The sequence below is a fragment of the Nothoprocta perdicaria genome, unplaced genomic scaffold (genome assembly GCF_003342845.1).
Source record: "Nothoprocta perdicaria isolate Ctin4 unplaced genomic scaffold, notPer1 scaffold_270, whole genome shotgun sequence".
In the NCBI taxonomy this organism is placed as follows: Eukaryota; Metazoa; Chordata; class Aves; order Tinamiformes; family Tinamidae; genus Nothoprocta; species Nothoprocta perdicaria.
In genome coordinates, this window is record NW_020455500.1 from 114,521 (window position 1) to 137,931 (window position 23,411).

The 23,411-nt window shown below is 46.7% G+C and overlaps 1 protein-coding gene across 2 annotated transcripts in view; it reads right to left on the bottom strand.

Moving 5' to 3' along the window:
- Positions 1-1,247: 1,247 nt before the first annotated feature.
- The window catches only part of PLS3 (plastin 3), a 35,100-nt gene continuing 12,936 nt past the window's right edge, over positions 1,248-23,411 (bottom strand). The window contains exons 2-17 of one of the 2 annotated variants that reach the window (XM_026040896.1): positions 19,146-19,232; positions 12,617-12,780; positions 10,611-10,740; positions 10,391-10,523; positions 9,136-9,217; positions 8,391-8,556; positions 7,142-7,284; positions 6,604-6,630; positions 6,353-6,448; positions 5,779-5,974; positions 5,394-5,472; positions 4,680-4,794; positions 4,425-4,558; positions 3,953-4,076; positions 3,246-3,370; positions 1,248-2,419 (exon numbers count right to left, since the gene is read on the bottom strand). In XM_026040896.1, the coding sequence (XP_025896681.1) occupies positions 2,287-2,419; positions 3,246-3,370; positions 3,953-4,076; positions 4,425-4,558; positions 4,680-4,794; positions 5,394-5,472; positions 5,779-5,974; positions 6,353-6,448; positions 6,604-6,630; positions 7,142-7,284; positions 8,391-8,556; positions 9,136-9,217; positions 10,391-10,523; positions 10,611-10,740; positions 12,617-12,780; positions 19,146-19,212 (1,914 nt within the window). In that variant the 5' untranslated portion in view covers positions 19,213-19,232 and the 3' untranslated portion in view covers positions 1,248-2,286. The remainder of the gene's footprint in view (positions 2,420-3,245; positions 3,371-3,952; positions 4,077-4,424; positions 4,559-4,679; positions 4,795-5,393; positions 5,473-5,778; positions 5,975-6,352; positions 6,449-6,603; positions 6,631-7,141; positions 7,285-8,390; positions 8,557-9,135; positions 9,218-10,390; positions 10,524-10,610; positions 10,741-12,616; positions 12,781-19,145; positions 19,233-23,411) is intronic. The other variant, XM_026040897.1, reaches the window with a different exon arrangement.

The following is a 23,411-nucleotide window of genomic DNA, read 5'->3' on the forward strand; positions in this document are numbered from 1 at the left end:
ACCTCCCTGCCACACCACCCTTGAGCCAGAGCATCAACGACTGTGCCAATGTGACTGCATTTAATTACCCAAAATATCCAACAAGAGGAAAGGAAGAGAAGATGTGTGACACTTGCCAGCAGCTCCAGCGTTTCCAGCTAAGGCCTGCTTCAACAGAAACTGTTTTCTGCTCCTGTTCCCAACTGCAGCTTCTCCTGGAGGAAAAGATCATGGAAAGAGGTGCCTCCCACTTCTKGCCACATGAATTACTTTGGTTATTAAGCCATATAACCATGCAACAYGCTCAGGGACACCGAGAGCTTCAATATCAGAACAGAGCTCCTTCACAGCAGCAACACCGTAGGATGATTTGGAGCATGGGATGGAGAATATGGTCACTTGGTTCCTGCAATCTCCACCAAGCATTTCACTCAGAATGGGTGAGAAGTTTCAAGTGATTGAACCTGAAGGCAGTGCTCCACCTCCTTCACTATTGGCACCATGTTGGGCAACACACAATGTGTTCATCGGCAAGCTCATCCCAGTCCTGGCAGCAGACAAGCTGCAGCCTGTCTCTTGGGCAACACACACCTACTTGTTTTCACTGCCAAAATCATCACCACTGTAGACTGTAGCTGCAGACAGGGCAGGAACAGAGGGCCAKCCACGCAGTGAAGTTCGCTGAGGTTTGTTTGCATGACACCAAACCCATGTAAGTTGTCCCAACGGTCCTGTGGTTTCCAGGCACGAGGCTGAACTGCAGCCCCACGGTGCAAGCAGCAGTTTTTCCCTCCTGTGCTCCCAGCCTTTGCTGCAACTGGGACACCCTCCGTGCACAACCCCACRAGACACTTGAAGACACCAGCATAAGCAGCAATGATTTCAGGAAGAGCTTATAAAAGCCAGTCTGCCAGAAATATAAGCTGAGAATAACTGCACCGCAGCACCCGTTTTAATAGCCACCTTTGCAGACTGCTTGTGCAACTGCTCGAGCACGCCACAACTCGAGGCGATTGCACAGCTCAGCACACCTAGCGCAAAGAAATCAAGATCAAACCAAGTCCAGCCAAAAGCAAATGAGCTTCGACCTGACAGTAATTGCTAAGTCAATGTAAATAAGGAGGAAAACTTGTATTTAAATGTTCTTTTTATTTCAACTAATGCTTTGCCACCATATTACATCACTTTGAATAGCTCAGAATAGCAATATGATCTCAAAATATAGCAAACAGCTTGCCAAAGCAAGATAATATTAACTCCTAAGGATACAGCATCTTCCTTCTTTGGTGACAACGCTTCCTTTTATCTGTAAAAATATTTTTATGTTCCTCCACATTTGCTGTTCAGTTTATTGAACCCTGCTGCTTATAACATTTGTCTCTTCCCCACACAAAACCTCCCCATAATGAATTATGGTTTTATATCCAACAGCATTTTAAATAAAAAAAGTTATAGTTTTCATGCAGTTTTTTGTAAAAATTATTTTCTAGGTGCACTCAACTGAACCAAGATGCATACAAAAATGCATTCACTTTCACCCTCAGGTGCAACYGTGCCATCAGCAACATGATATCATGAGTTACTGCAAGAGGTCCAAGGATGGTGGTATTCTTGTATATAGTCTAACTTAAAAAAAATACTTTATATAAGCAGTAAGAGAAAAAAAATGCCATGCTTTATCTGTAATCAAAATAGTTAGGTTTATAAAAAAAAGCACCATGTACAGAGAATACCATAAGAAGATCCATCTTCAAAATTATACACACTTCTCATTTAACATCATGAGCTGGCCTGCAGGTCCCAACGTGTACTGTAGCTTTGCTTGCAAAAGTAAGGAAGTGGTCAAACCTAGACTATGCTTGAGCCATGTGATACAAATTAAACTGGATTGCAGACAGAAATAAGATGATGTTTCCATTACAACTCATACCAACCACCTTATGGCCCCTCAGGGGAAAACAAACAAACAAAAATCACGCACCAAGCATCTGAGAAATAACAAGGTGAAAACAGCTCCAGAGCAGTACTGCAAGATGCTGGTCTGTTATGAATGCATTTCTGTGAGCTCTTGATAAGTTAAACGTTCCTTTGGGAAAAGAGCACGTCAGTTGGTTAAAACTCCTCTCCCTGAGAATTTGATAAGAGTTTGTTTCGCAAAGCAAAACAAAGTCCCTTGAACTTCAGCAGTTCCTAGGCCAACAGCATTTCAACGTGGACACAGCTGATCTGCTACTCATGCACCCAGGGTGGCAGGTTGGGTTTTTTTTGTTGCTTTTTGTTATTTTATTTGTACATGGATCAGCCCTTTTATACTCGCTTCATTCCTCTGCCCATCAAGCAGGCAAACACRGTCATGACCATCTTGGGTTTCACTTCCACGAGATCTTCTGGAAGGGCATAAACTCTGGCACCAATTCTCCTCGCCATGGACACAGCATACCTGTTTGCCAKGAAAAGATGAGTGTGTCAGCACTGGTAGAATGCTACTTCTAAATAAAAAACCAGCTCCTCCTCTCTCCTACAGAATTTCCATTCCCACTACTCTCTATTGAGGCTCAGAGAAGGATTCTGTATGTGCAATAGTCCAATCACACCAAATCTATTTGTTTTATAAAATGTATTTTGACCCTTTGCCATGTTCTCTCCCCAAGTACAGGGAAGTGTCTTTAATAGCACAAATTCACCTTTGAATGTCAAGTTCATTTTATCAGCACTTAATAACTGTAATTAATGTTTGCTAGGGCTAATAGTTAGCATGGGTAACCAGGGATTAGTCAGCTAATATTTACATTTTTCACTGTTTGCTTTTTTTGGAATAATCAAGACATACTGCTATCTGCAACAAAAAAATGCTGTTATTCTGCTACTGGAGTGCAACCACAGAAAACACATATCAAAGGTCTGTTTAAATAGTCAGACTTGAGACTTAAAAGCCTGTGATGATTCAGCGAGACAAGAGATGGACAAACCCAGCCCAGGGTTCGATTCCAAAACCCTGAGCTATGGCTGAGCACTTCATATGCCAGAAGGACAAAAAGCAGAATATCATCCCTAAGAACCTCTTGGGCTCTTCTGCATTGCTCTCTGCAGCCTGAAGAGCGCAACAAGGAGAGGAATTGGATATCAAGAAGTGCTGCCTGTCTGAAAGGCATTGGCTTAACAGAGATCGAAAGCCACAGTAATGCAATAAAAACACCTGCAGCTTAAAGTCAGGGCACAGAAGTTAAGCTCTTGATGCAACGCAGCTTTCAAGCTAGCAGACTTACTTAGCATTATTTTGTTTGTCATCTTCTGATAGATGACCAGTCTTTACAAGGTCATAGTTGATACAACCAGGCTGTATAGCATCAATTAAATCCACAACTGCCAAGCTCGTGCTRATAGTCTTGTCCTAGAAGAAAAGATACATAAATATTTGAGGAGACAAGTAAAGATATGTCTAATCCTTAGCACACTTCTCACCTTCATCTGCCTGCTCTGGAATGTGCAATAAAGACTTAAGTGACCTGTTTCAAAGCAGTGCTGCCAGGGATTATTCCCAGCTGGACCACAGGCAAACTAAACTGCTGCTTCTCCTTCAGCAGCACTACCAGCTCATTACTGCAGTTTGAAATAAGGACTGTGAAAAGGCAAAGCAAATTGGCAGGTTTGTCCCACTGACCAGACCCCTAGGGACTTCCCACCCACCAGGGCTCACCAGCTCGAGCCCCTGCACCTGCAGGCAGCACAGCCCCGTCACCCACCCTCGTCATCCACCCTCTGCTCTCCCCATCAGCTGGGCCAGCCCTACTGCTATTCCCCAACACAGGGAGTCCCAAACATCTCTTCTGTAGTAGCTTGAAGCCACTTTGTTGCCAGCACAGGCTGAATTCAGTCCTGTTTTCACTCATTTCTCATGTGCTCCTGCTGTCCTGCAACTGCAGCAGACGTGTGTGGGGCCCATTCCTTGCAAATGCAAGAGGGGAACCTGCACCTTGAAGTTCTGGATGGAGGTGGACTTGCCAGCTTCTTTCAGGGTCCTGTTTACCCAGTTGACTATAATGTCATCGTTTGCTTTTTGACCATCACCAAGGTCCTCAAGCACATTCAGCGTGTACCTGAGAAGCAGAAGAGAGAAACAAGACTAGGTAGAGCTTTAAAAAGTCCTATCTAGCATGCAATAATGAACCACCATATGTATGTATGTATATAATAAACATACACGTGTGCACATATTTAAATGCAGCCTATTATAATTTTTCAGAACAACATAAAAGAAAGGGGTATCAATTATGATCTGTCATTCAGTCATTCTCTCCTCTCTCATTCCAATGGGAATGGTATTAGAAAGCCACCCCAAGGATGGAGGTTTTGCAGCCTGAGAACGCTGTTCCATTGCAGCAGGGCAAATCTTCCCAACCATCATACTCCCTTCCCAAGTGCTGCGTGTTGGAGATGGATCTCACCTTCTCATCAATTGCCAGACTAAGGCTAACGTCAGCGTTGGGTTTCCATCATTCAGATCCTGTCCTCCAATGCCAACCAGGGAGAATTTAGCTGGATGTCTCCCCAAATCTACAGCATAGTTGCAGTTTTCTAGCTGCACAGGAAAAGAGTTCGAACAAACAAAAAGTCACCCAGATATATTCAGCTGCAAGTCTCAATTAGAAATTTCTAGATATCACATACTTAGGGCTTCTAAAGCCTCTTGAAGTGCTTACCTTTTTCATATTTGCACCAAGCTTAGGGTAYGGAGGCTTGTTAACCTTATTCCAATCAACAGGAACTTTAATCTTTTCATATAATTGCAGTATTACAAGTGCATCTTGCAGATCACTAAAAAGGAAAACATCAATTAACCTTAACGTTTCAAAACGTCCATGCACTTTGACTTTGCTGCTGTATGGATAATTACCACTCTTTATTGCTTTTGCAACTTCAACGACCTTAAAAAGAACTTTTTTGAAAAGGCTTTGGACCTTCTGGAGCAGAAGGGCTCCATGTTTAACATAGGTGGCTGCTAAACTAGCATAGATTTTAGCACAGCAGTCAACAACAGAGCCAAAGAACAAGGCTGCCACCCAAAATCCTAAACGTAGCCACYTCTCCACTGACCATGGGGGTCACTTCATATCCAGGGAGCTTTGCCTCCTACATAGCAGGGCTCAGCTGAACATTAGGCACTAAAATTAGGCAACACGAAATCTAGGCTCAGTTGCTCCAAGTCATGCAAACGCATCCTTCAATTGCTAAATGCCAATTGCTGCAAGGCTGCAGTGCCTGCACTGGCTCACAAACCCCTAAGCTAAGGGCTGCAGGGAAGGTGCAATGARTTTGGCTCTCTCCCTACTAAAAACTTCCCAAGTTCTTCCCTCGGCCACTGCAGGAGACACTCGGTCAGAGGCCACTTGGTCTCYGCAGGGAGAAGCACTTACCCGTAGAGGTGATTTACGTGGGGATTCACACCAAGGGAGTTCATCCAGTTGCGGAAGGTTCGTTCTTCCCGCGTCTCTCCTAAGGGGCAGAAAACGGGTAACGTGAACTTCCCGAAAGCTCCGAGGGCTGCACGGGGCTCTCCGCCTTGCGAGACGGGTTGCTCTGAGCCGCAGGGACCCTCATTTACGTTTGCAAGAGGAAAAAGGACCTCCTGCAAGCTCACAGCCCACAGAAGCGTTGGGAAAGCTGAACAGACCCTCAGACACGTTTCTCAACTGCAGACAGTGGGTGAACAGCCACATCAGCCCCAAAGCCTCCTACACCAGCCATCTCTCCAGCGGGACCTCTTGCAATACCCTCGTTTGCTAGTTCTCCAACCATCACCTTCCAGCAGAGTCCAGTCGATGTCCTGGTTTTCCGGCTTGGTCAGTGCTGGGTACTTGTTGAACAGGTTGGCGACGAAGGCCAGGTTCAGCTTGGGGTTGCCGCTGACCACGTCGGCCGGCGTGACGAACTGCCGGCAGCCCAGCCGGTCGGCCTGCTGCAGCATGTACTCTGCCCTCCGCAAGTCGTCCTTCTCCTGCAGGGCACACAGAGCCATCAGGACAGAGAGCAAGGAAGCTCCTGGCCTGCAGCAACATTACMTCTGCCAAAAAAGCGCTTGTTTGTTTGTTTTCTTAACATTGTGCTTTCAAAGTGTATAGGATGGTTCCCCAAGGACAGGTSCTACACGCTCCCAAACAGAGCAAAATGCAAAAGATTTCCCAACCACGTTGTTAATTGCGTGTTGTTAATTGCAACAAACTCGTTCAGCGCATACCAAGGTGTGCACATACCCACTGACACTGTGTATGGCCTTGAAATCAGGATACCAGGTTATCTAGAGGCCACGGGGCACCTATAGGGTCACACAGCTTGCAGCGGCATCGCATGGGGATAAGACAGCCCAAATACTCACATTGAAACCCGACATGTTAATGTCAATCTGAGGCTCTCCTTCCTTCTGCCCCTTGGGTGCAATTTGATTGAGAAGGTGGAAATAAGCTCTAGAGTCCTAAAAGAAGAAAAATATATATATATATACACACACACACACACACACACACATATAAAAAACCCTCAGGTCTTGCTAACAGCACTGAATAGCACCAGAGCAATCCTATTCACTCTCCTCTTAAGCAAGACACTGTGCACAATTGGCTTATGTACCTTCACTGAATTACCAAAATCAGTAAGCTTGAGAGACAATGGAAAGAAAAGAGCACGATGGCAGAAATCCAGGCAGCAGCAAAGGAAACAGAAAGAGAAGATGTTAGAAATAGTTAAGCCAAAGATATATATAAATCTATACATATAGATATATATTAAATTTTCAGCTATAAATCCTTTTGCTTCCCAACATTGCACAGCACCCCAGGGAACACTGGCAGCCCACGGGCAAGCCAGCAGCTATCCGCAGCACTGCAAGTAGCTSGTGAAGCTGGAAGCAGGTTGGGTGTGTGTTGCACACAGCCCTGGGCTTCCCACACATCTCAAATATCATTTTTTTTTTCCCCAACAGTCCTTTACCCTGAATGGAGTCTAAAACCCTTGTTTCTCACGCCTCTGACCGCTGGTCACACAGAGAGACTGAGTAACCTGCTGTGGTCAGTACATCCCTCCCCTCCAGATATTAATCCCAAAGACCTCCTCAGAAAAAGCCAGCCTTTCCCCATAGACCACAAAAGATCAGGAGAGCTCCCACTACCTTGATATCCGAACTGAAGTTATTGATTTTGTGCCAGCCTGCGTTTTCCAAGTGGAAGTTTGCCCATCTTAGGAGCAGCTCTTCTGGGGACAGCTTCATAAGGTCCTCCAGATTTTCACCATCACGAAGTAAGGCAGCCAGTGCTAGAAGAAAAGTCACCCATCAGTACAAGGAAGGAGTTTTCAAAAGACACAAACCTCCACAACAGGACTAGAGCTGCACTAACATCTCATTGAGAAAAAGGGACAGGACCAACCACATTTGCCTCCACTTTAAATCAAAATAATCTGGGTGGGTTTAAGCCAAGGTAAGTGCCTTTCGGGCTACAGAGCACTTCGCTTGCCATGGACTTTGAAGGTCTGAGCATGACCAGTATTAAATGGTCATGACAGGGAAGTTAAAATAAAAGACCCTGAAGATCCTCCATCCAACTGCATGCTCTTGTTAGCTCAGTGAAGAACAGCAGAACTCTGAACGGTTCAAAAAGCTTCAAATTTGGAGGCCGTTGCCCAGGTCCAAGCATACATGGTGGGGAAGAGCTGCATTGCCCAGTGAAGCTAGAACTCCACTGCTCCACCAACAGTCGCAAGRAAAAAGAAATCAGTGCAACCGCACTCCTAGAGATGGAGCCCTCCTCTGTTGAGAGCGGTGTCCACTTCCCTATGATCTGAAAATGATGCAAGCAGCTCTGGAAATGACACCCATATCTCAACGAAACCATGTGAACTGAGCCCAAGCCCTGGGGGCAACAGCACAGTCATGGTCCCTACTCAAGGGCTAGGCCTGCACAGGGTCAGGAAGGAGAAGAAAGGGGCTGATGAAATCAAGTCGTAGCACCCTCGTCAAGCCACACTAACTGAAGAAATTCTGATGAAAACAAAGAGTAAAAAGCAATAACATGCCTTTTGACCAGATGCTTAAAAAAAAAAAAAAAAAAAAAAAAAAATTCATCGGCCAAACACAACTACCGTCAACATCATTATACATCCAGAGCTGAAGGACACCTAGGAGTGTCCTTCCTCTTCCCAAGCAGATGTATTGCAAAAAACACACTCATTTGTGCCATAAAGCTTGACCCTGGATGCACCTTGACTTACCACCTTGTTTTGGGCTACGTTCTACATTCTGCAGTTCTACAATGCAGATATTGCTACAGCCCAGCCATCCAAACCAGCTTACAGCTGAAGCAAGGGAGCTGGGTTATGTGCATGCCCAACTAGGATTTAATAAATAAATAAAATCCACCTACCTTCATTCCTGCTGAGCTCGATGTCAGCAAACAGGCCAATCTTAATGATCTGCCAGAGCAGCCCTAGCACCAGGTGGGGCTTCCCTTCCCGCAGGTCCTCGGCGCCGATGTTGACAACATGGCAGCCGATGGCCGAGGCCGAATTCAGCGCCAGGTTCAGGTTCTCCTGTGGGAGACACGGACGCGTGAGGGGCCCCCGGGACTCGCATCCRTCGGCGCCGTCCCACGCCGGCGTTTTAATGGTGCTGCCGGCGCGGCGGGCTGAGCCGATAAGAGCCGAGCGAGGCTGCAGGTTTAATTTCAGCCTCCAGTGTCTGGTTTCAGCCTCCAAGTCACGGCCAGCAGCACCGACAAGGCTGGAGGGGTGTTAAGTTATACGCATGCACACACGTGAGGGCAACWGTGCAAAAGCAACCCACCATAGCGGGAAGCTATTCCCAGGGAGCCCAATGCAATAACTGCGGTGCTTGGAAAAAACCACGGTGTTGCAGGTGATATTGCAGCTACATCAGCTGTGCTCGGTCCCTCGGCTATTTTATGCACGTCACCAACACTAGCTCTTGGAGCTGTAGCCACAGCACCAGGATTGCCAAAAAGGTGCAGGGCAAAACTGCCTTTGGTGACCAATTGCAAGATACAAAGCTCGCTTCTTTCCAGGGCCCTGTGGCAATTCTGGAAGCCACCGTGCTAATTCTGCTGCTATTGCCAACAAGAATGGCAATAAAGGCACAAAAGGGCATCCTACCTGAATTATGAACGGTGTGAGCTTCTTCTTGTTAATTGCTCTTTCATCGATTGTGTCCGGAACAGAAAGATTGATCATTTTGCTGGCAGGAGGAAAACCAACAACATTTAAACAGCCTTTAGTATCTCATTCCAACAAAAGCCATCCTACTGTCACAACATCCACTATTGCTTTTTTTTTTTTTTTTTGGTCCATTCATTTTGTGTGGGGGCTTTTAAATCAAGGTTGTATAAATCGGAAGTTAATATTTATGTTATCGAGAACGTATATGTAATTAATAGCTAAGCCTGAAACCTTAAGCATGTCTCTGGCCACCAGTGATCTCGGCGGCCGGAGCAAGAGCAGCACGTGAATTATTCACGACACAGTCAATGAACCAGCGCAGCCGCTCCTATGGAAAAGGTGTCCCTATGCCAGCGGGAAAGTTATTTTTCCTTCAGTAGAAAGGAAAAATAAATTTAGTAAAATGCTTAGAAGCATTTTARAATTAAGTGCAAACACTAATAGCTTGGAGGGAAGCACCATTAGGATATAATTTTTTAGCCAATGGAAATCATTGCAAGTTTTTCCTTTATTCTAGGAGCTGCTTCCTATTTGGTTTAGTCTTCAGCTGAGCAATCAAATTGCTTGAAGTTGTGGGAATTACAAAAGACAAAAATCCATGGGTTAAACAAAAATTAATATTTAGTCCCCTAGCAATCCCTTGCCTACTCATAGAGCAATACAGAAATTCCGAGCAGATCCAGTTTGCCCCAATAGTCATTCAGTTGCACCAAAAGAAAACAAAACCTCCCTTAAGCAGAAAACTGGCTGTGAAGCAGCCCTGGATTCCTCCCAATTTTCAGCATGCAGCAAAACAGATGAGATCACCAGCCGAGCACAGCCACCAGCCGGAGCAACACGAGGATTCCCAGAGMCCCCGTTTCTGGCTTAACTCGTGTAGGTGCTAACATTTCCACGCAGATTACTGTGATAACTGCTTGCAAGCCCAACGGATGGGAGATTTTGAACAGTTTCCTTCGCCCCTTCAGCAAACTGTCTCAAACGTGAACAAAAGCCTTGGACAAAGCGTCTGCCGGTGAAGGTGGCATCAAAGCAGAAGCATCACAAAAGGCACCAAAAGCCCCTGCAATTAAGCCCTGCTTTATGYATGCAAAAACATTCTGCACACATAGAAAGAAAATACCCTTAATTGAGGAGTCTTAGGGGAGTTGGTTTTTTGTTGTTGTTTAATTCAGGAGCCATCAGGACTTACCACAGCACAATCCCGTCTCCCACGGCTTTGAACAGGTCATCTGTGTTGGGGTTCATCGGAATAACGTGTCTGCAGTCAGGATCACTTTCCAGGGCTTTGTTTATCCAGTTTACAAAGGCGTATTTTTCTTCCTCTAGGATAACCAAGCGTAAATTTAATATACGCTTCCTCATAACACCATAAATTCCCCAAAAAACACACCCAAACACCAGAGTAATACCTGAATATGAGTGCTGCGTCCCTTCGCTGGAGAGCTCTGACGTGCCACCGATYGCACAGATGCCTTCCTTACGATTAATGGCTTTTCTGAAAGTTTTAGCAATATCACTGCTTTTCACCTCTTGGAAAATCTAGAAATCAAAGTGCTTTGTCAGACATAAAGATTCTCCTCACAAAAAAATAGAAGGAATGCAAAACCATGAAGCTTGCTATCTCTTCTCAGCTTCAAAGCAAACTTTGCATGAAGAGCAGCAAAGGTGAGTGGCCTGGCAACATTATAGTGGTGTTAAATTTAATAGGGGTGAGGTGTAAAGAGCTGTCCCACTCTCTTTAAGAAGCTAAATATTGCAAATATTGCTCCTGAAACAAAAGCATTGGGTGCAAAGTCATTTGCACACCGTGATCCTTCAAGTACCACCCAGAAAACCRTGAGAACTTTGCAGGAGGAGAGCAGGGAGCGTGCAGCAGCTTCCAGAGCTGTTGTGCATCTCCAGTGTTTCTGTGAAAGCCTGGTGCTCACGTGAGTGCGACTTTAGTTCACACAGAAGAATGTCCATGACCACAGGAGACAAAAAAAGATGATTCGCTTTAAGCACGTAATGAATTCATCTCCTAATCTGTAGCAAAGGCTTCAGGTAAGGCTGTTCTCAACGGCAACTGTCCAACCGTCCTCATGTCTGAGGGCAGAGGAGATGCTTTAATGCAGGAAGAAGGTTCAATTATTTTAACCTTTGCTGGGCTACCACTGTGCAGTGTCTTTGAAAATAGGAGTTTTCAAGGTAAGGTACTCCTAACTCATTTGACCAGCCTCATATCGTCCTTTATACCACGAAGCCCACCAAAAATAGGCAGAAAATAGAAGCAATTCTATTTGCAAAACCTTCCAACTAATCATGGTTTCTACTGTGTAATCTGGTTGTCTGTAGGATATTTCAAGTTTAATTGACCATCCCTACCATAAAACATGACGGAAGGGATTTTTCCTTCCTCTCCAGTGCGAGTGAGACACAGGGACCAGTTCCAACCACCAGCTGAAACATGCACCCAGCATGCAAGTGCTCGCAAACTGCAAACAAACTCCAACTTACTAGTTGACTCCGAACTCAAAAGTTCAGAGGGTCTGAAAACAATTAAGGAACAGGAAAAAGTGAAGAAAAATTAAGAAATATCAAGAAAAGTAGTTGACATGAAAGTAGTTCCCTTCATGCACTGCATTTTCGTTTATGCTGCGACTCTTCTAACATTCATTCAGAGGGTAAAAAAGGAGGGAGTTCCTCAGAAATGTTATGCTTTTATTAAAGAAAGGAAACAAGCAAACCAAAAAGGACTTTCTGACTTATTTCCAAAAGAAAACAATAAAGCGTAGATTCAGCTTTCAGCTTCTTCCATTTCCTTATTACAGTTCTTCCTTTTATAGGCAACAAATGGACTTGAGTTTTCCTAAACAAGCAGCTAGGAGTAGTTTCCACGTGTACCTTGAAATGACCTCTCAGGTCTCTAACCAATTCCAGTAGTCCAACAGAATTGAGAAAGGAAGTTATACTCATATTGCTCTCATCGGGAAAACAACCATTCATTCGAGTGCCTGGAAAAACTGAGCAGCTTAAGTCAGAAGAACTGAAAGTTTTTTTTCTTTTCTCTCTTTCCAGTTGTTCCCTAACATGGAAATGGACTTTCAGCCTCCGATGGATTTTTCGTATAGGAAAAATATGTGGAAGAAAATCACGGGGCAAGGGTGGGGGGAGGAAAAAAAAATACACACACACACACACACACACATATATATATATCACATATAGGGGTCTGTCAAAGAGCTGATTTTTAGATGGTAAATCTTCAAAAGCAATCGTTTTCTAGAAAGATGACCAGGATGAGGGTGAGTGGCCAAGGACCAAGGACCAGTTCCTTTTCTAATATATTCTTAAAACATTTTCCCCAGGGCCATCTATCTGCCAACCAGGAGGTACAGCACAAGCAGACCGCTGGAAATTCAGAAACACCACTTACATAGACAAACTCTTCAAAGCTAATCTTCCCATCTTTATTCTTGTCACTATCGATCATGAGCTTCTGGATGATCTCTCTCACTTTGTACCCGGGGAGAGGCAGGTTGGCTTCCTTGAAGAGCTCATGCAACTCATAGTCACAGATGAACCCGTTGCTGTTGAGGTCTGAGGAGSAAAAGGAAGAGGAGAAGRGTCTTTAGCAATGGTCCCATCATCMAGAAGAACAAACCCCGGACAGCAAGGTAAAAACATGGTCCCTTATGCTCAGATGGGCTCTATGGAGCAACTCATGCTGCCCAACTTGGAGCCACATCACATGGATCATTGGTCCTCTCTGCAACAAGATCTGGTCAGAAGAAGAACGTGCTCAAAGGTCTACAGTGGGACATCCACACTGCAGACAACTCCACTAGAGCATACTACCCAAAGGATATAATACAGAATAAGCCAAGAATCAAAAACCAGGGCACAAACTAAGTATGCAGTACGCTTCCTTGGGGAGGGATCAGCAAAACCTCCCTGGCTTGCTGCAATGGGGGCTTTGACCTCGAGTCGGGGATAGCTCTCAGTGCATTCAAGCCAGCCTAGTGCAGGAAAAAGCATCTGYATTTCCATAAGTATTCTTAATTATAACTTTCTGCATTTATACACTTTTATGCATGCATTACTTTATACATCTAACTGCCCCACAGCTGTGGTGCATGTTAAAAACAGGACGYAATGAAACAGCACTTTTTGCGTGCTGAACAAAAACATCAAAAACGCCAACTCAGCCCTGCATTTACGTTCCTTAAATCATGTTCATCATGATGTTAGTCATTTAACACTGACAGATTTTTTTAATACTGCTACAAAACGTTCTGCAATGGCATTTGCTTAGACATTGAGGCCCAGCAGCACTGCCTGCTTAGCAAGACATTATCACCTCCAGGCACAATCTGCTCTAGGGGCACRGAGAGCCCAGAGGACATTGCTGGATGTCCAAGCAGCCACCCCAGGCAAGGAGAGATGCCCAGCTGGGATTACAGCTCTTAATGGGAAACAAACTTGATGGCAAACACCAAGTCTCCCCCTCCCTTGCTTGCCACTTGACCATAGGCTGGGCAAAGGCGACGCACACGTCTCCCCAGGCCAAAGATCAGCAATTTCTCTCCAAGGTTGTAAAAAAAATGAATTTTGCTCATGCATCATTGCCCAACAGAGCTGCCCATGCTCGGTACGACCACGAAGGACTGCTGGAATAGAGGAGCTATGAGGACAATGCAGAAGCCAGTTCRCTCGCGAGTCTGGAAGCCAACTTCCCTTTAATGAGGTGTCGGCAGTGGGTTTTAAGTTTTATTTCACAACRACGCTCCAGCAAACAGCTTGTTCTCGCCACTGCTCCAAGCCCCTTTACGTTCCAGCTCCGTACGGGATTTTAAAGCTGCTTTCATTAGTGAGAACATGAGATGGAAACAGGTAGTGGCCAACATCCAAGGAAARGCGGAATCAACCAGCCCTCCTGCCTGCACCCTTGTCCTGGGGCTCGTGCTAGGGAGGAGCACCAAGTCTTGGGGATTAACTAACTACGATAAACTCCTTTACGAAACRTCGGTGTTTACAGTGATGCTGCTGAAAAAAAATGGCTTGGCCCAACAAGTAATGATAGCAACAGGCTGCTGTCTGGCCCTCGGCTTTAGGCTTTTGGTTCAAAAAAATATAAGCTTACAAAGCAGGCTTTATTAAACAGCCYAGTCTGAGATGTCATCAGCAAACTATTTCCCCTGTAGATAAATCATAACTTCTTCCGTTACAGTTTTCTTAGCACAAAATCTAGCTCCATAATGTGCATCTTTTCCCTGCCTCAAAGCCAAAGGGGGAAGAAGAAAAGGAGAGGGGAGGGGAGCACTTAAAATAATTAAAAAAAAAAAATCAAGATAAGGAGGGCATTTGCTCCTCTACAAGGCCTATGGACTTGAAGTACAACTTCGTTTTCCCCCTTCAGCGTGCCCAGAGCCACCACCCATCCCCTTGGCCTCTGCTCAGCTGACCCAACCACAGTCTTCTTGCCATGCTGCCAGCTACAGCGGGTAAATCCAGACATGCCTGTTCACCACCCATGCACTTAGTAGGGATTCTTGCAAAGGAGGCGTAAGGACATGCTAAGACTTCAAAAATACACATCACAGCTGGGCAGAGCTMATCTGCCTGCATGCAAAGTCAGATTTTGTTGCATTCTGGGTGAATATCTGCCCATTCTGAGGGTTCATCTCACCCTACAATATAGCATTTTCTCAGCTTTCAGGTTGGGCCTAATTCAGAAAGGCTTTGCTGCTGCTCATGGAGGAAAAATGATTTAGCAGCCGTGCAGCATGAAGAGCCTTGGCTTGACCCTGGCTGCCCACAGCACCTCTCGGGGCTCAGACAATCAGCCCACAATCAAGTTTTAAAGGACGAAAATGATTGAGAATTGCACCTTGACTCATTCAATCTCAGGAATCAAAGTTGCAATGACCTTCAGCAAAGCTTTACTCTGATAGCAAGATAGGAAGCAGCATTGTGAGGCTGCATGTGATAAGAAATGAAAGCACTGCTGGAGCAAATCACTTAAACATCTTATCCTAGCTCTGCTTCTATTGCACAACTGCCAGATCTCAACTGCAGCCCAGCTGGAAGACTTGCTCTTTTGCAACACCTGAGAAGACCCCACCATTGATTTACTTCAGCTTAAAAGGGTAACCATGGAATAGCCACTTTGGGAGCAGGATTTCAGGATTTACGAGCCAGACAGATCTGCTGGCACTGCTGCAAGACCCCACACCACGTCACTGGTGTTGCAATAACATGGGGTCTCACAGACACCCTCACTAAAACAGCGTGGGGACAGAAAKGCAGACTTAAGCATTTGAGCCTAATAAGGAGGCTGCCTCATGTTACTGGCTTGGGAACCAAGCTCAGCAAGTCCATCAAGCTCAATGATTGACTACATGGTGGTCCAGAGACCTCCATGGGATAGTCCTGGAGGAGCGACAGTCAGACCTAACCCCCATCCCAAAGGGCAGCTGCTTTCCTGGCAACTCTCTCCGTTTCCTCCAAAATAGCAGAGAAATATCCAAGGTAGCAGCATGAGGAAGGGGGAAAAAAATGGTCACCTTTGCAATATCAGCAAATTTCATAATTGATTTCAGCATCCCTGTAGGTCCACACATGGCAACCTTGATGGATGTCCTGCATCAAGCCCAGGCTTTAGCCAGAAGATGGTCTAAATTTCCCCATCACTAGCTAACCCTGAAGTGGTATTCAACAGTGGAGGAGGCTGTCAARACAGAGGCTATCCCAAAAGAAATCCAAGGCCCAGAATTGCTCATGGAAGCCGGCAAAATTGTTTTAACAGGCAAGCGGCAGCCTGGACACAGTACAAGCTGCCCAATGGAAAGAAAACTACAGCACATCTAAAGTTTCCTATTTCTCCTGAAAGATGCATGCACGCCAGGACGCTAAACCTGCAAAAAGGTCACTGCAGTGATATATGGCACCATCTCCTGCCCATATGCAGGTGGCGCAGCAAAGCCACCATAAACACAGCCCAAAAGCTGCCTCAGCTCTGGCTCAGCTTCCTCCAGACAAGTACTTAAAATAGCTTAAATAACAGGATGCAAGAGGGGAAAGTAACCCACATGTTTCCTTTTAAGGATATATGCTCTCAGCAGGACACACTCTAGCAGGAGCACAGATCCCTATTTGCCTTAAGCTAACATTTTGGAGCATTGTGTTACCACCTCGCAGCAGCGAACAAAGTGTTCGAAGAGGCTGGGATTTTAGGTACTTGGTGTTTTCGGAGATGTTTATCTTGGCTATTACGACTGGGAAGAAGGAAAACAAATAATCAGAGCAAGTCTGCAGATTTTGTTCTGCCTGCTTGCTGTATAAGTGCCACTGCTTGTCCAAGTACGTGCAGGGACATACAGCACATACAYCCAGTCCTACAGTCCAGATTCGGAGACTCACTGAGATTTGGAGCARGATGCTCTTTCCCCAGCATTATGCAGGTCATTTAAAGCCTAGGCAGTTATTATTCCCTGAATAATCACTTTTTTTGAGATGCTGGGATGGTTCTTACTCCATGGATCACTTCCAGCAATAGAACCTGCTTGAAGGATACTGGGAGTTGCACACCTGAGCTATAGCTGACTTTAATACTAAACTGTGGTTTCCCACCTACAAGCAGCTTCTAACATGCAGCAGCTCATCTACAGGACTCTTYGTGCCTTTTGCTGGCTGTCAGAAAAGCAATACACCAGTTGCATGGGGACCTGCAGGTGGCACAGGCAGCAAGAGGTGACAGAGCACATGCTAACACCCTGACAGACCTCAGTTGCTGGAGGATGTCTCTATGCAGGGTCACCAACACGCACAAAGGCTGGTCAAACACACACTGACAAAGTCCCCTCCGTGCAATGCTCAGATGCTGGACCAAGGGTGCTCCTATCTGCTACATGCACCTCCAGATGCTCCAAGTGAAGGCCAGACACCTAATTAGCAACCCGTTATACACCCCCAAGGACACCTCTTCTTAGAGAAGAGGAAGATGAATGAGAGCGCTGAAGACACTCTTGACAGAGGTCCTCCCACAGCAATGCTTGTGGGTCATACCATACCTAAAACACACAAAACCCTCCACACCTGATAGAGACGCACAGGGCTCATCACAGGTCTCAAGATGAGGAGGGCTCTGATGTTTCCTTTGTATTTTTATAGCTGCACAGGGACAGCCTCTTGAACAGAGCAAGCTGCTCTTCCAAGACAGTCACCATTTGCCTTGGATTACTGAGCGTGTTGCCAGTGCAAAGCCAGCCTAATCAGGTCACACTAAATAACAAAAAGCCACTACAGCCCATCAAAGTTAATCATTTTAAAGCTACTCAAAGGCAGAAGAGGCCACCTATACCTCTATCCTTATTATTGCTCACGTTCAGAACCACACCAAGAAGCAAGAACCAAGATTGTCCCTAGTCTCCCTCCATTTCCTCTGACTTCCACCTGCTGGGAAAGCCACAGGGAAAGCGAGGCACAACAGGGAGCTGCCTACAAAGCAGTTTGCTTTAAGTACTGATGCGCAGCACTTCTTGATGAAAATTGGCTGCCTGTCAAATTCATTCTTCCACCTGCAGATCATGAATTCATGGCAAGCTAGACCCCTATCCTTCCTAGAGGGTGGTTCAGTTAATAAAGATGTGGGGCAACTACAGATTCGCACTGTGACCTGCTTTAGCAGACACCACACCATGCCCATGGGGTAGAGACTGCAGATCCTAGCAGAGGTTAAAGATTTAGGTCCCACTTGGAAATATTAGTGGACTCTGCATAAAGATGGTCCCCACCAGCAGGAAATTGGGGTCAGCCTTCTACAGTGGCCAAATGCCAGTCCTCAAGCAATCGCAACGTGCAATAAGGGAGAGCAACCCACGCCGATCTGATCGCTCATGCAACTTATTTACGGTCCACGCCAGCCCCTGGGTGCGGTTTCCCTGAGCTCAATCAGCGCCGCAGCAATGACACCATCCCACCTCCTCCCTTGCATTTTAATGTTCCTCCAAACAAAACCATATCAGGAAGCTAATCCAGCAGAAAATTATTTTCCCCATGATGTCAGTTTTCTGCCCGTTTAAGCTTCCTGAACCAAATGCCAGCATGGGGAAGGAGCGGGACGGCAGCACTGCAGGGCACAACCCGGGCTCTCGCCCGTAGAGCCAGCCTGGCCGTTACGGACGGGAGAACCGGCCGGCACAGCAACGGAGCCACCGGCGGGCAATGCAAACGAACACAAACAGCCACGGAGCGTTGCTGTTGTCACTGCAAGTCGCTCCTTAACGGCCAGGTCCGCGCCCGCTAATTAGGCTTCGCCTGCGAGCTCATCAGCTCGGCGCCTCAAACGCACCTGCACAAAGCAGGAATGTTTGTGCACCGTCCACCATCTGCCAGGCCCAGCCAAACTGCCAATGCCAGCAGAGCCGAAGCGGATGCACGCTCGGGGGAAGCTTCCAAGCAGGAATATTTATCCTGCAGGAGCCACTGTGTCCCGGGCCCTGCTGGGATGGCAGAGCCCCTGACAGGTGGTGTGAAAGCTCCATGAGTGCAYGGAAAAGGGCTCTCTGCCAGTCCACCAGTGCCCTGGGGCTGCTGCGACCTGGAGAGCAACGAGCTTTTCTATTCCAAAGCCGCCAGACCCTTGTGCAAGCCCGGAGAGGTGCTCCCTGGGCTCCAGCAACGCCACACCTGGGGGGATATTTCTTCCATCCTTCCCATGAAGAGGGAGCAAAGCCCATTGCTGAGCAGCAAGGCACGCCACCAGCCCCACTGTGCAYGTCCTCCTTCTCATGCCAGGAGCACCAAGGCTTCTGAGAGGCTCCTGAACAGGGAGAGGAAGATGAGAGCAGCAGGAGACTGTCCATACCCTGCTGCTCACAAGGGCAGGAGAAACCCATAGCACATAGAGCAACACAGGGACAGGGAGTGTTCCCTGCCACTGGCTGGGACAACAGGCAACTTACCAACTTTGGCAAAGGCCTCCTTGAGCTCCTCCAGCTCGTCCTTGGAGATCTGGGTGGTGATGGCCATCTCATGAACTTACAAAGTACCTAAAGAGAGAAGAGGACATTGTGTGAAACCCGGCTGACTCCAGACACACACAATTTCCAACAGCAATATAGCAACCGTGGAGCACCAACGTCACCGGAGTGCTTGAAGCCACATTTATCTTCCAACTAAGAAAACAGATGTGAAATTCAGAAGACCGTAAGGAGCACGTTTCCGAAGTCAGAAATCCCATCAGCCTCGTTAATATTTAGCTCCATGTGTTTATTTTACGGGCTGCACTGTTCTGCACACATTAAGGTACCTGTGACAAGTATGTTTTGTAAAGTCAAAAATAAAAGTCAAAAACACTCACGTCTCTAGGGATTTCCCCCAGATTTGAAGAAAACTGAAATCCAAAGGTGCCAAAGGCTCTGCCTATGTGCCACTGCCCCAGAGCATGGGTATCCCAAGCACAAGGGAAGGATTCTCACCAGCACCCAAAGGAGGCCTTTCCACATGAAGTGGTAAACACTGTGTTGTTTGCAAAATAAAAATAAATACGTGGAAAAGCACTTTGCTTTTCTACTGGAAAACCATTGAATAAACAATCACCTATTTCCCAGAATTGGTCTCTCAGGAAGACACGCAAACAACGGGCTGTTTACCCTGCCCACCCTCCCGAGCAGGCACAAGCGAGCACAAAACTCCTGCTTGAACCAGGAGCGCACAGAAACCCCCTGGATTAGCCCTTTGAGCAGCAATAAGTGCAGAAATCAGCAACCCATGCRACATGCAGACAGGATGCTGCTCCCTATGCAGTGACTTTCCATGGAGAAGGCTGTAGACAGCACTAAGTGAGCTCAGGAGTGACAGAATCATGGCTTTCAAAGGACTAGGTACAACCCCTTGCAGCCTTGGTATAACTGGCATCCTCCACCCACACTAGCCTGTGGCTCAAGGTCTTTGCAAACGGGGATCTGGGCAGGCTTAAGGCAACTTCAAATGAGAATTTGCATCTCAAGATCTTCCAGCTTTCAGTTAATTGGTCACAGTTACTAAAGCTGGGAAATTAAAGGTTTCCCCCTCTGCTTTTGGGAACAGGCTTATCTACTCCTTTGTAAGCAAAGGGCTGAATTCTGCTTTACAGACTGCTGAATTCAGGTTTTGGGACCATCAGAAGGCACGACCCCAAACAGCCCACTCGCTGCTTGAGCAACAAACCAGGGCTCCTCCTTCCCACTGTCCTCATCCCCTCAGCAAGCCTCCTTCACCTAAAGCTCTGAGATGTCTTCACAAGCACTTATTAGCATCAGAACAAGCTTGCCTGTGGCCAAAAATGCCGATTTTCTATAATACATTATTTCTTTTGGACAGCACAAAGCTCTTTGAGCAGAGAACAGATGGACAGACACAGTGCCCTGGGACAGAGCACAGTCAACAAGAGGTTGCATCACTGCAGAGCGCCGAAGGAAAGCGGAGCAGACCTCACTCCTGAGCAATGCAAGAAATGTCACCGTGCAGCTCACTGCAAGATGTAGGGATGTCTCGTGCAACAAGACATTGCAGGCACAACTGGCAGAAACACTCAGGTATCAAGGGCAGAGGCGATTCTGGCAGAAAAGCTGCACGACCTGTCAGGCAGGAGAGCTAAGAGACCGCCAGCAAGGAGCAAAGAGGGATGCTCGGAAGATCCTGCCTGGCACAAGGACAAATTATCTGGCTCTAACGAGCAGAAAATGCTTCTTCTACAGGCTACTCTCAGGCAAGAAAATTCAGGCAACCCCCGCTTCATAAATACTTCTTTCCTAATCCCCACTCCTACTCCTAATCCCCACTCCTACTACTATTTTACTTTCAAACCATTAGGACTTTCCTTAAAGAGGAATTTCCAAGAATGTAATTATCCAACCAGTTCATTGAGATTTGGTTTGCTGGTACCCATCTCTAGCATCTTTAACCCCATAACGAACAGCCAAGACCACTACAAGCTGAGAGCAGAAAGTCTACAAAACAGACGGGGCATCCTCCAGAAAAGCAACCTCGGTGATTCTGGAACCAGCTGGGGACAACATCTTGGGTCCATGCTGCAAAAGCTTCACTTCCCCATGCAGGTAGGAGTCTCCCAATATCAACTGCCTTCCCAGATAGGGTCTGCATCACATTTTTGGGTAAAAAAAATCCTCGAAACACGCTGCAGTTGCTGGATTGGGGGGATTATTTGCTCCCTGTTGCAGTAGCAGCGGGTCAGGCGAAGYTGGCGCCGTCGCTGTGTTTTAACAGCTGTGGAGCAGCCGGGGATGAGCAATAAGCACCAGCAAACCCCTCTCGGCGCCTGCCTCCTCGGRGGCTTTATGAGCGTCTAGGAACAAGTGAACTGCAGCTATTTATTAAAACCAGCCTGTTTCCCGGCGCTCTTTTTAGCTGGAAAAGCTGGGCTCTCTGCTACCAGGTCAAGTTTTCCTCTGCCACCACGGGGCTATGAGCACTGCTCAAACAGGAGCAAAAAACACACGCGCACACACAAAAAAACCCTCCCAAAGTAAACTGTGCAGCGTTGAGGCATTTGCAAGTCATCCTGAAAGGTGGCAGATTAATTCAATTTTGAAAACACACGGCAACCACGTATTTCCCGACAGGGAGTCGAGCAATTCCAACAGAAACAGGGCTGGAATGTGCCGCTGGTTCAGCCACTCCATYGCTCTCGGGCTCCTCCCAGTCTCATATCGCAACAACTGACTGATTAACAGCAGCCGTRCATTAGACAGGCAAACAGAGACATGTCAAAATGTTAGCACAAAATGTATTAAAATACCTTTTCTCATCGTATATATATAAAAATAAATATAAATAAAAAGGATGATAGGGCTAGTCAAGAAACTGTGACTCACGCRGGACGTGTTTCTCTTTTCGGAGGAACTTGTGGTTTCGTTGGCTTTTCATGACAAGGGCTCCAGACATGAGAGGGCAAGTCAGTCAACATGAGGAAATTAAAAGCACTTCAAAATTTGCATGTCTTTGCTAATCCGGCAAAGAGCCGCCTCCCTTGCAGAGCAGCAAGAATCTGGGCTCAGCCTGTGCCTGCGGGGACCCCCTCGCCTAATGCACGTGCCTCAGCAACACCTAATTTGGGGGAGAATCCCTGCAATTTGTCCCAAATCGGATCCAATTAAGGCACCCAAGAGCTCAGCCCATCCTCCTCCCAGCTCAGGGAGCGCTGTGCTTGGAAGCATTTGCAGACAGGAGACAGGGACTGAGGGATACACCACCCATTACTGTGTGCACCCAGCACTGGGTGCTGGTCCAGCCCAATTTTGGTCCAAGAGCGAGTCTTTCCAGGATAGGCTCTAGATGCYGCTTTGGGAGACGGGGAAGTTCAGGGATTGATGGCCATAATTTTTTTGCAAACCTATCAAGCATCTCTTTAAGCTGTCAAAAGCACCACTACTGAGTATTCCCAGTATCCATGCAAATGCCTCATGCTCCCTGCTCCACGTTCTCACTTGGGAGCAGCCCGAGAGCTTTTGCTGCTGCAGTTACACAGCTCCCAGCCACRGCCGGGGAAAAAACCTGTCAAATTCATTAGCAGCAGGGATGTGACCTGGTGTTAGTCATTGCACTTGGCCGGCCAGAGGCTCTCTCCAGATTTGGAGACCTGCTTCCATGGGATATCCACCTTCCTGCAGCAGGTTCGGATTGAAAACCACAGTTCTCCTCACTGGAGGACCCAGAGCCAAGCTGCAACCACCTGCAAAGTGTGGGGACGTGGCAGGGCACCGCATGGACCAGACAAAATACTCGAGACACCAACAAAGTCATCCCCAAAATGTTGGGCAAATCCTTCTCCTAAACGCTGCACTCGGGCAAATGCATCTTTTAGCAGAGGAACCACTCCAGGGTTTGCACACRTTTAAGACCATAACCTGCTAGATCAGTTTAACTTGCTCCTGAATTTCAACAGTTCGCTCCCATCGGTGCCTGCAGAATGGCAATATTCCCCATGAAGTAACACCTGGATAATGAAGCAGGTGATGCCTTAAATATCCTTTTGGAGAGGAAGAGTTGAAAACGCAATCTGCCCTAAACCTGCATAAKCTAATAATATTCATACGGGAATTCAAATCAAAGAGCAAGAAAGTAGGGGAAAAGGGGTGGCCTCATGTAAGCTAGTGGACCAAGACTTAAAAGGCTTGATTTAAATTCCTGGCTCTGGCACAGAGAGGAAAAGAAAAGGGGGAGAAAAA